Here is a 12,527-nt window from a genome sequence, read left to right on the forward strand (position 1 = left end):
AGAACCCATTTTAAAAACGATTGCTTATTTTCACACACAGCATGGTTATGCTGCAGCCCTGATACTTAGCAGCAACCAGGCGAGCAGTCAGCAAGGAACACTGTAGGCAAGGCACACCCACTGCTGCAGAGAAACAAGGCCGTGCAAAGTGGTTTTGCGACGGAAAGACATCCTTCAGGTCCACCAGACCTGCTCGCCTATGTCTCATGTCAGATCAGCTGTCAAGAGAATCAGGCCAAGGCAACAGCCAGCTATTACGCGGGATTACTACGGATTAGTGTCGATGGCAGAGCTCACTTGGCAGCTCCGAGCCACAGATCAAGCTTTCATCTTAATTGTAAATATTCCAAAATATTCCATTTGACAAACGAGCCCGCGCGGGTAGTATTAACCGCTGAAGTGCTCCGAAGCAACAGCAGTCGTGCAGAGGGCTGAGCAATTTGCAGGCCATTGGCTGGCTGGATGAATGTGGGCCACAATGACGCATTTGGGGTATGTCCGGGCTCTGGCTGCTTTGCTCTTGAAAGTGAGGAGCAGATCCTAGAACAGGTTTATTCTGCTCTGATGAAACTCTGGAGCAGATTGCAGAAGGCAGGAAAGGTTCCCAAATCCTCTTGTTGAGATCAGGTGTGGGCATATCTCTAGACTGCACTAAGTTCTTCACAGGGGTAGCTGGTGCCCATTGAGTATGGTAGGGCAGAAGGCAGGGAGCCCACCAGTAGATGGCGCCAGAGATAATACTAGGCAAAGCTAACCAAATCTGGTTTTGTCCCCATCCTCCTCCCTCTTCTGCAAAGGCAAACTGAATCCAAGGGGGAAACGGATGCTGTGCCGTGCCACACCCTGAACCAGTTTTAAGTAGAAAGGAAAGCAAATGAAGGGGGCAGGCTGAGAGCAAAGTAAGGTTGGTGGGGCAGTGCCCCATTTCTCCTAATGGGCCGACTGCAGTGGGTATACTTGCACTGCAGAGGGATTTCCCCCCCCCCCCAGCCACTCTGGGCGGCTTCCAACAGAATATTAAAATACAATAACCTATGAAACATTAAAAGCTTCCCTAAACAGGGCTGCCTTCAAATGTCTTCTAAAAGTCTGGTAGTTGTTGTTCTCTTTGACATCTGGTGGGAGGGTGTTCCACAGGGCGGGTGCCACTACCAAGAAGGCCCTCTGCTTGGTTCCCTGTAACTTGGCTTCTCGCAGCGAGGGAACCGCCAGAAGGCCCTCGGTGCTGGACGTCAATGTCCAGGCAGAACGATGGGGGTGGAGGCGCTCCTTCAGGTATACTGGACCGAGGCTGGATTAGATGCCCCTCATGTTCCTTTCCAACTCTACAATTCTGTCATTCTCTGCCATTCTGTGCCTTGAAACCCTTTTCTGAACTACACCAGATTGGGACGGACTGGACTTATCCAGAGATTACTCTACCCAGCCAAGAACCTGGCTTCCAGACTCAATACAAGCTGGGCTGGATTTCACCTCCATCCCTTGCCCACTGCATCCTAAGGGCTACCGGTGCAAACTAGGCAGAAATGGAAAGCACACTTCCAAGTTAGGAAAAGGCACGTCTATCGGTCCTATGTCTCTCAGCTGCTCCTAGGCGTGAACCCAATGAGTCAGTTGACACAAGAGAGAGGTCCCACTCCGCTGATCTCAGCTTCTGTATCTCTTCCACCCAAGCTGCATGCAAGCAGGCAAAGACTCCCCCTGCATGTAATCAATTTCTGCTTCTCCCTCTCGCCTGGTCCTGGGAGGCAGTGGAGCAAGGGAGCTGGGGGCAGAAGGAGGAAGACCTTGACTCTGCGCCAACCTGACCTCTCTCTCCTCCTGCACCTCTAATTCACTCTCCGACAGCTTCTCCTGCCTCTGACTCTCGTCTCCTGGCTGTAACAGGACCCCGCAGATCACTGATCCCTAAGTCGGTCTCCAACCCCCCTTCTTCCCGGTGCCCACTCTTCTGTCTCGCTCAGTGTCCAAGCCAATACCTGACAAGGAGTCTTGTATGACCAAAGTCAGCCTCTTGACCACGTAACCATGACAATAGACTACTCTTTTGCAGCCTGCAATTTAAAGGGCCTGGGGGCTATGGCTGGGTGCTCTTTTTTGATCAGGCAAAATCCAGAAGTTCAAAGGAGTGCAGCGCTTACGCAACCTCATGGCTTCTCTAACCTTTCCTTTGAAGAATTTATCCATTATCGTATAAAGCTTTGAAAGGGAAATGCTAGCTCAAATTTGCCTGGAAATTTCAACTTCTCATCTAGATGCCCGAATCCCTGATGTATCTGTTATTATTCATTGGTGTAGGGAAATGCATTCTGCGTCTGCTCAGGAGCACTTTTACTTCTTCTTTCATACCTTCTAGGAAAGAGCCCTCGCCCCAAAAGCAGATTAAATGGTGGTGTGACAGAAATTGTCCTGAATAAGTAAGTGTTTTGATGTTAGATTCTGCTGGGAAGTGATATTTCACTGCCTCTGCACTTGAAGGGATGGTCTAACCACCTGAATAGCAATGCTTTGCACATCTACAAACTGACGATTCAAGATTAGGGTGTCTGGTTCCACCAGGTTCTTAGAGTCAAAGAGTGGTTTAACTCTCTGTTAATCACCCATTGTCAGAAGTCCAGATTCCCAGCTTGATAACACAGTAAGCGTAGGTAATTAAAAAGGAGAATTTATTGCAAAAACAAACAGATAGCTCCAGACGATTCTGACAAAGCCTCCAGCATCATTACTCAAGATGACCCTTCTGAAGACTCCTTCCGGCCATGACAGAAGATATTGAACTTACAGCTCTTGTTTTGCTTCCTATCTAGCAGCCCTCCCAATCGCCGGCTTTTCAGAATTAGTGGATCGGCTCCAACCTCTTCCTGGTCTGAGAGGCTGAGTCTATTTGTGCCTATTTGTGCTTCCTGAGAGTTTTGGCTGTGTTCTAGCCTGCTCTCAGCTACTGCCTTATCACCCAGCCCATCAAGGTGAGGAAGTCTGCAGCTGCTGGCTCTCCCCTGCCTGACTAACATCTAAGCCTCTCTGTTCCTGGCTGCTTTCTGCAGTTGGCTGCAAACCTTTGCTTGGAGCTGGCTCATTCCTGACACCCATTTACACAGAGACAATTGCTTTGTAAGGGAGCCTTATTTTATTTTATTGCACTGTTACTTGGGCTGGATCTCTAGACACGTCAAAGAAGCGTTTCAGTGAAACGTGTTGGAAACGTTGTATGAGAAATCAGGTTGGCAAAAACGGAACTCCACAGTGCCATCTGGTGCCACAGTGCTATAATGCATATACAATGCATGTAAAGCGCTTTTTTTGTGGCCAATGTAGCTGAGTCTTTGGAGAACCAACATGGCACAGAATCCCATTCCTGCGTGGACATCACCAAGAATAGCAATGCAAGATACGCAAGCTACAAGGTCACTGGCATCTGAGCATCACTTACTCAGATCAATGGCAATGATGGTCAATAATAATAATAATTATAATTTATTAATTATACCCCGTCCATCTGGCTGCAAAAGGGAGGGAGGGTTTTGATCCTGACACATTTTCATATCCATCCAACTGAAGCCTCTAATATGAATGGATAATCCAGTCTAGAGGTTGGTGCCATGACACTTATTTCTGCCCCCGAACCAGCCCCAAAAGGTGGGTGGAAGATGTTGCTGATGTCTACTCTGTTCATGGCTATGGCCAGGAGGTCTTCATCTCTCCATTAAAAGAGCCCAAATGCTTTGCTGATAAAAAAACCCCCACACTTTGAATTCTGCAAATCTGGCAGAGCATCACCTTGATGGCATTAGCATCAATGCTTTATTCCGACTGTAAAATATGCCTATTTCAGAACCTATTGCAGTGCGGTAAAGCTTTAAAAAAGGGGGACGCGGGTGGCGCTATGGGTTAAACCACAGAGCCTAGGACTTGCTGATCAGAAGGTCGGAGGTTTGAATCCCCGCGACGGGGTGAGCTCCCGTTGCTCAGTCCCTGCTCTTGTCAACCTAGCAGTTCAAAAGCACGTCAAAGTGCAAGCAGATAAATAGGTACCGCTCCAGTGGGAAGGTAAACGGCGTTTCTGTGTGCTGCTCTGGTTCGCCAGAAGCGGCTTAGTCATGCCGGCTCCCTCGGCCAATAAAGCGAGATGAGCGCCACAACTCCAGAGTCGTCCGCAACTGGGTCCCTTTAACTTTACCTTTAAAGCTTTAAAAAAACATACATAGTACACTGAAAGTAAAAGGCCTTTGAGCCCAGCTCATTTAAACAAGCCCCATTGAAAGCAGTGGGACTAAAAAGAGAGTCAAAACAAGCATGTTGCATAGGTTTAAACGTGTCTTGTTCAGGGTTAACTTTAGTTGGATTGGTGCCTGTAGAATGAGCCTGCAGATAGCAGTGCAGGACAGTAAACATTAGCAACTCAAAACCGAAGCTCCTCTCCATCGATCACATACATCAGAGCAGTGGCGTAGTGTGGGGGGTGCAGGGGGGACCGGCCGCACCGGGCGCAACATCTGGGGGGGGCGCTCGCACTCGCAGCTCTCTGCCCCTACCTGGCTCACTCACTCTCTCTCACGGGTTAGGAGGCACAAATTACTTTCCTTGCCCCGGGTGTTGACAACCCACGCTACGCCACTGATTCAGGGGAAGGGGACCTGCAAACCCTCTGCCTATTTTATTTATTTATTTATGGAAGTTTTCAAACCACTTAATATATAGATATATATTTACTGGCTCACATAAAAGCAATAAAAAAATACAACACCCCATAAGGAACCTGTATTTTGAGGATAGGAGTGGGAAGAAAGTAATGTTGGTTTGGGGGATTGTTAAAGTATTTCACTTTATTTTGAAATAGCAATAATTTTTTCAAACAAATTTGTTATTTTTAAAGTATTTTTTAGTATTTTTTAAAAAAGAGAAAAGCAGCAACATTCATTGCTCAAATCCCGCTCGCGAGTTCATCCTGCTATAATATTTCTTTAATTAACACGAAAAAGACATCCATTCTTCCATAAAACACTCATAATTAGATGCTCTTAAGGTCACTAGCTTTGTCCAAAAGCCCTGCCTGCTTCACAAAATTCACCTTCTAGTTATGACAACTTTGGGCTCTAATCCTGCCCAATTTGGTTCTGGACCCTGAGAGATTAACCCTGAGAAAATGGAGCCCTCAAAAGGAAAGAAGGTTCCCTGTGGTATATCAATGGATAAGTCTTGTGTATGCATTTGGACCGTCGTCATTCACGCACAGCGTTGGAGAAGCTGTGGTCTTTCAAACATTGTTGGACACCAACTCCCATAATCCTTCGCCAGCGTGGACAATTGAGAGGGAGGATGGGAGCTGTAGTCCAAAAGACTGGAGGGCCGCAGGTTCTCCACCCTTTCATCAACAAGTTCCAGGAAGTTCAACATTTAAGAACTAAACTTACCTTGAAGCATCCAAGTACTGAAGCATATATGGTGTTCGACGGAGGGTCACACTTTAGTCCCCACCTGCTTGACAGAGGACAACATATATTGGATATAATACCTTAGCATCATCATCATCACATTTGCTTTACAACCATTTAAAATTCAGTACAGTGGTACCTCGGGTTAAGAACTTAATTCGTTCTGGAGGTCCGTTCTTAACCTGAAACTGTTCTTAACCTGAAGCACCACTTTAGCTAATGGGGCCTCCTGCCGATGTGCCGCCGGAGCACGATTTCTGTTCTCATCCTGAAGCAAAGTTCTTAACCTGAAGCACTATTTCTGGGTCAGCGGAGTCTGTAACCTGAAGCGTAAGTAACCTGAAGCATATGTAACCCGAGGTACCACTGTATTTAAAACAGTTTAAACAAACTGCTGTCGCAGGAATTGTGTGGGTCCTGAAAACACACATCTCAGGTGTCGAAAGACCAGGCTAAAGAAGTGTGTCTTCAGCGTTTGATGAAAATTGTATACAGTACTGAAGATGTCAGGTGCACTCCTGTGGGAATTACATAGCTTAGGGCCTCTGTGTCAAAGGACGGCAGATCCAGAAGCATCCGTGTGTAGACCAGGGGTCAGCAAGCAGCCCACGTGGGTCATTTAACCAGCCCCTGAGCCACCCCTGAACTGAGCCACCTGCGTGGCGTCCCCGCACTGTGCTGCGCTGCACTAAACTGGCGCAGCACAGTGCGGGGACTCACTTCCGCAGTGCCGGAAATTGCGTTTGCGCAGGTGCAGACACCGGAAATTGTGGGCGTGTGTGCTCGCGCTCACTTCGGCCCATGGAGGGATCTCCGCTGGAGTGAACCGGCCCAGGCGAGCTAAACCTTGCCAACTCCTGGTGTAGACAATGCTGATGCATTGATTATCGTCTTCCAAAGCAACTACAGTGGTACCTCAGGTTACATACGCTTCAGGTTACATACGCTTCAGGTTACAGACCCCGCTAACCCAGAAATAGTGCTTCAGGTTAAGAACTTTGCTTCAGAATGAGAACAGAAATCGTGCTCCGGCGGCGCGGCAGCAGCAGGAGGCCCCATTAGCTAAAGTGGTTCTTCAGGTTAAGAACAGTTTCAGGTTAAGAACAGACCTCCGGAACGAATTAAGTACTTAACCTGAAGTACCACTGTACTCTATTCTGAACTTTAAAATGGTAAGCGTAATGCTGGTGGTCAACAAAAGAGGTTCAAAGACTCTCCCAAGGCAAATCTAAAAAAATGTAGTATAAACACCGACAACTGGGAAACATGGGCCTGTGAGCTCTCCAGTCAGAGAACAGCCTTTACCAAAGGTGTAAAGGCTTTGAAGACGGCTTTGAAGAAGACGCTCAAACTCAGGACAAAAGGGAGAAACACGCTAAGAGGAAGGCACGCTTGGCAAACCCTCACCATGTTCAACTCCTGCCCGGAAACCTATGTCCCCACAGTGGAAAGACGTGTGGATCTAGAATTGGCCTCCACAGTCACAGTCACAGTAACCCAGAAATAGTGCTTCAGGTTAAGAACTTTGCTTCAGGATGAGAACAGAAATCGTGCTCTGGCAGCACGGCGGCAGCAGGAGGCCCCATTAGCTAAAGTGGTGCTTCAGGTTAAGAACAGTTTCAGGTTAAGTACGGACCTCCGGAACAAATTAAGTACTTAACCCGAGGTACCACTGTATCTTTAGATATGGAAACATCTTTCCAGGGGAACACAGCAATGGGAAAATTCTAGCCCCACGGCACCAACTGCAGCATCCAGGACTTCCATGTGTGAACCGGCTGTTATATACACACACACACACACACACACACACACACCAGAGATGCAAATTTCATCTCAGCCCACACATCACATTTTTTCAATGGCATTCACACATTCTGTTGCTAGTCTCCAACTGTACAAAGATCGATTATATACAGGCATGAACCAGTCCCTGGAGACTGGAAACCACATGCATGAACATACTCCAGTTGAAAATCATTGTGTTGGAGGGGCTAATTAAAGTTTCCTGTGGGCTGTTGTGTCTGCGAGGTCTCGTTCACACATAGCAAGTCGACACTGGATATCGAAGCCATAAGCCGATTAACTTGCATGTGTGAAGCCTCCGTAAAAGCTGTTCCGTCCGTGACCTTGAGGGACAAGGAAGCTTTTTCATATTGTTTCAGAATACAACCCAGCCTGATCCATTTGGATGAGATGGGATATACTAAAAAGGCAACTGATTCATAGGATTCCATTTGGGAAGCTAAGCTATTTCATTAATAACAAGTGTTTACAAATCTACAATTTATAGGCAGGTGATGAAGTCCTAAATATATGTAACTGGCTGGAGGGCAATTTTGGGGGGAATGGCCTCGATGTGGAGTGGGGCTAGGGTTGGGATGGGATACTTGTGGCCATTCAGACGGTGTTGGATTCTAGCTCCTAACCATTGATCCTGCTGGCTGGGGCATACGGGAGTTTGGGAGTTGGAGCTGGACAATATTTGGAGGGCCAGAGGTTCATGAAACCCTAGTCTAGGGTGTTCAGCTGCATAACATCATCATCATCATCAACAACAACAACAACATACCTCTTTATATCTTTAAGGGCAAATAATCTCGAAGCAGTTTACACCACATATTAAAACATCAAATAAAACAACCCAGAACAAAAACATTAGTGAAGAAAGTCAAACATAAAGCATGCATTCAAAGTAGCATAACTGAACAGGAAACTGTTATCTTACAGATTTCAAAAGAAAACATTGCAATGAAGGATAAGAGGGCAACCAAAACATGGCACAACCTTTATTCCACGTGTTCCTATTAAAAAGAAAAATAGTCCTATTCAGGTAAGAAACAGGTGTGGAAAAGGGAAGGGGGATTCTTGCCTGCATCAAAAGTCTTGCAATTCATTCATGACATAAGTGGACTGTTTGCCACATGACAAAAGGAAAGAACGGCTCCCTCCAGTTTAATGTAAAGCTTTTAGCACAACACCCACCATGTTCCGATATCTTATTGTAAGGAGGCCCATGTTAACGACAGTAATCACATTTTCTCCCAATTTTCTCCTCTGCCCACTCCTTCTCTGTTGTCTCCCTTCTGCTGCTTTTCTACATTGTAAGCCCCCTGGGGCAAGGACCAGCTCTCCTATTCTTAAAGTGCCATATACTGTATTTTTCTGTGTATAGGACGCCCCCATGTATAAGACGCCCCCTATTTTGGGGACTCCAAATTAAGAAAACACCCCTCAGCACTACCCGTATATAAGACGAGCCCCAATTTTAAACCTAACTTTTTGGTTAAAAAAAACCCTAGTCTCATACACAGAAAAATACGGTATACAGTATACGGGGTACATGGGCTGCTAGGGGAGGGATAGTACCTTTGGTGGGGACACGGCGTGCTCCTTCTAGGGGAGTTGGTCCTACCCTTTGGTGCCTACCCTGCTCTCAGTTCTCACCCCAGGAAACAGCTTCAGCTAGCCAGGTTAAACCAGGTGAGGGTAGCCGATGTGTCTCAAAGCCTTGGTGAGTTAGGGACTTTCCCTGCATGCAAAGACAGGCACCGGCAGATTGAGTGGATGAGACCAATAGTGGGTCCAATGATCAAGAAGGCTGTTTCTGCACATGCTGTAGAGCAGTGTTTCCCAACCTTGTGCCTCCAGCTGTTTTTGGACTACAATTCCCATCATCCCTTGCCACTGGTCTTGCTAGTCAGGGATGATGGGAGTTGTAGTTCGAAAACAGCTGGAGGCACAAGGTTGGGAAACACTGCTGTAGAGCAGCGGTTCTCAACCTGTGGGTCCCCAGATGTTGTTGGACTACAACTCCTATCATCCCCGAGCTCTGGTCTTGCTAGCTAGGGGTGATGGGAGTTGTAGTTCAACAGCATCTGGGGACCCACAGGTTGAGAAAGGCTGCTGTAGAGGCAAGTGCGGGGCAGATGGGGCTCGTCAACCTAGGAAGGTAGCCCATTTAGAAGAAGGAAAACTCTGGTCCTAAACCTCTGCTTCCTTGCAGGACATCTTTGGAAGAAGAAAAAGCTAAAGGCGTAAACCCTACACAAATCTGGAGGGGAGTTGCTAAGACAGTTGAATGGTGTCTTAGCAACTCCTTCTGGCAACTCCTGCAGCCAAGCTGGTGCCAAATGCGTTGCTCTGCATTCCTTTGGACCAAATGGGTGAAGCCGAGAGGAGGGTCTTGTCATCTGGGAAGTCCAGGACCTCCATACACACGGCCCAGACTTAGGCTCCAGGAAGGTCACTTTGCTGCTAATGCAACAAAAACAACACAGGAGGCAGCAGCAATTACGAGTTACTGGTTTCTGCAGCCACAGCAGCCGCTGTGAACTCTCCAGCAGCTTGACTCCATGGTCTCTCGAGACAGACAGATGCCAAGAACAACAAATATCAATATAGTTCCCAACATTCCATTACACAGATTAACCAGCAGGCAGAGTGTTCCAAGAGAATTGAGAATTTCCTCTGGTTGTTTCAGTTCTGTTAGGGTGGTGTCAAATCTGGGACCCCTAAAAAATGTGCGAACCTGTCAGCCTCTGGAGCCAGGTCTAACCTTTGCAGATAGTAAGGCATGGGGAAGGGCTCAGCAGTATGGAATCTGCTGAGCAGGATCAATCCCCAGCATCTCCTGCTATGGCTGGGAAACAAACCCTGACTGAAACCCTAGAGAGCTGCTACCAGGCTGTGTTGACAGTACTGAGTTAGATGGACCAAGAATCTGTCTTAAAGGTAAAGGGACCCCTGACCATTAGGTCCAGTCATGGCCAACTCTGGGCTTGCGGCGCTCATATTGCTTGATTGGCCGAGGGAGCCGGCATACAGCTTCCGGGTCGTGTGGCCAGCATGACTTCTGGCAAACCAGAGCAGCGCACGGAAACACCGTTTACCTTCCCACTGGAGCGGTACCTATTTATCTACTTGCACTTTGACATGCTTTCGAACTGCTAGGTTGGCAGGAGCAGGGACCAAGCAACGGGAGCTCACCCCATCGCGGGGATTCGAACCACCGACCTTCTGATCGGCAAGCCCTATGCTCTGTGGTTTAACCCACAGTGCCACCCACGTCCCTTAAGAATCTGTCTTAGTGCAAGACAAAATCCTATGTTCCTAAGCTGAGGTCACAAGGAGCATGCAGTAAATTTATCTTATGCTCCCGTAGCATCCCCAAAAGTTGCATACCCTAGGCTTTCTATCTTATGCGACAAATGGCTGCTATTCACTCCCATGTGCAAAAGTCACACGTGTGAACCTGGGGACACCCAAGGGAAGGCAAATATTGCCATTCTATTGAGCCTGACAACACAAGCCCTCCCTCTGCAACACCCAAACTGTCAGCTGTCATGGGGAACAGGCACTGCTAGCGGAAACAATAGGGACCACATGGCTTGGTCTGCATCGCTAGCCTGCCTACCCAGCCCTTTACAAAAACACAGCAGAAACCACATTATTTATTGTTATTATGGATCCCCTGTCGCGATCACCACCTAGGGCTGGTAGATGCAAAATTTAAAAAACAGGCTCTGCAGATGCTTCTGGTGCTTTTGGGAGTAAAAGGGACACAGACAGCTGACCTAGGCACTATGGGGGCTGATATAAAGGAGCACGTCTGAAAAACAAGGAGAGCATCCCTTAAGAGGCTTTCAGCAGCCCAGTTATCAAGCCAAGGGGATGCAAGCAGGTAAAGGGAAATAGTGAATATGGCTGAATGATGCTTTGTAAGCAGCATTGGTGCAGCCTGATAGAAAGATGGAAACTGGTGCACCGGCGGAGCGTGGGTTCTTTTCTCTCTCGCTTTTTTTTTTTTTGGACGGGCAATCGCTTGATTCAAGTGGCAGCAGGAAGGCGGAAGAATTAAAGGGAGTTTCCAAGAGCAGAACCAAGGAGAGATAAGGCCGCCTCTCAGGTGTGCAGCCAGCAAAGCGCAACGACCCTCCCAATGTAAGCAATTAAGCAGAGGGCTCATCAAACGGAGAGGCGCCCTTCGATGGAGCACGGGGCAGCAATTCAGCAAGGCGGGTGCGGGTCTCGAGCAGGAAATCCCCGGGACTTTCTCCAGGCAATTGCAATTTGCAACACACACGCGCGCGCACACGGTTGCTGCAAAAGCGCGATGGTGATAATCAGGACAATTGATAAGGCTTATCTGGGCGGATTGTGGAGGTGAGGAAGACGGACAGGGATGGATGGAGGGGGGGGTAGGTGGGCTGTGCAGGAACGGGTGGGGGAGGAGATGGAGGGCTTTAAGGCTGGGGAGGCGCCGCAGGGAGGAAGGAACCCAAACCGAGAGAGAGACCCCAGAGACCCTCCTACCGAAAAGCTGGGGAGGAAGAGGAGCGCGGAGGCGTCTCGGCGTCGGTCCGGCCCGGGGGTCCCTGGTGCTGTTACACCTGCGAAGAGGAGGCAGGCGGCACGAGCGCGATCGGCGGCGGCAGGAGGACTGGGCAGGCCGGGAGGAGGGCTTCCCCTCGAGGAAGAGGTGGAGTCTGCGGCTGCCGTCCGCCTCTCGCAGCCGCCGGAGCTTCCCCGGCGCCAGAGACAAAGGGCGAGGGCGCGCCTGGCTGCCTGCGTCTCTCTCGCAGGGGGGATATGAGGAGGGGAGGGGGAGACACACCCCCAAAAGGGGTGGGGCGGGCGGGCGGCACCCTCTCCATCCTTGGAGGTGGCGGCACCTTCCTGGGTACCACTAGCCAGCCCCATCCCAGATTTGCGCCTTCATCCACCCACCCACCCGGCCCACTTGTCATCTGGGCACGAGAGGCGCCGGGCCCCCTCGAACCGGGCATTCATTGCCCTTGGGGGGGGGTGGAGGGTGGAGAGTGCGCGCTCGCGTGTGATGCCCAAGCGCGCGCGCCTGCCACACTTTCCCGATTGCGCTCTTGCGCTGACCTGCGGGCAGCTCACCCCTTTGGCGGTGACCTAAAAGCAACGAAGAGTTGTAAAGTAGTAAAGGGTTCCCCCAAAGTCATCTAGTCTGACCCCCCTGCGATGCAGCATGCGGAGCCTTGAGCCTGAGTTACAGGTCATAGAATTGTACAGTTGGAAGGGACCACGAGAGTCACCTAACCCAAGCGTTTGCAATGCAAGAATCTT

The 12,527-nt window shown here is 49.0% G+C and overlaps 1 protein-coding gene across 14 annotated transcripts in view; it reads right to left on the reverse strand.

Moving 5' to 3' along the window:
- TMEM150C (transmembrane protein 150C) overlaps positions 1 to 12,527 on the reverse strand; it is a 56,278-nt gene that overhangs the window by 27,537 nt on the left and 16,214 nt on the right. For 6 of the 14 annotated variants that reach the window (XM_081925393.1, XM_081925376.1, XM_081925389.1 and 3 more), the window contains exon 2: positions 5,412 to 5,475. The exons of 2 other annotated variants lie outside the window; for them this stretch is intronic. In XM_081925393.1, the coding sequence (XP_081781519.1) occupies positions 5,412 to 5,437 (26 nt within the window). In that variant the 5' untranslated portion in view covers positions 5,438 to 5,475. Of the gene's footprint in view, positions 1 to 5,411; positions 5,479 to 11,747; positions 11,974 to 12,527 lie in introns of those variants that run through there. 6 more of the 14 variants (XM_081925388.1, XM_081925391.1, XM_081925373.1 and 3 more) reach the window with 6 other exon arrangements.

This window comes from Podarcis melisellensis, assembly GCF_964234715.1.
Source record: "Podarcis melisellensis genome assembly, chromosome: 9".
Lineage (NCBI taxonomy): Eukaryota > Metazoa > Chordata > Lepidosauria > Squamata > Lacertidae > Podarcis > Podarcis melisellensis.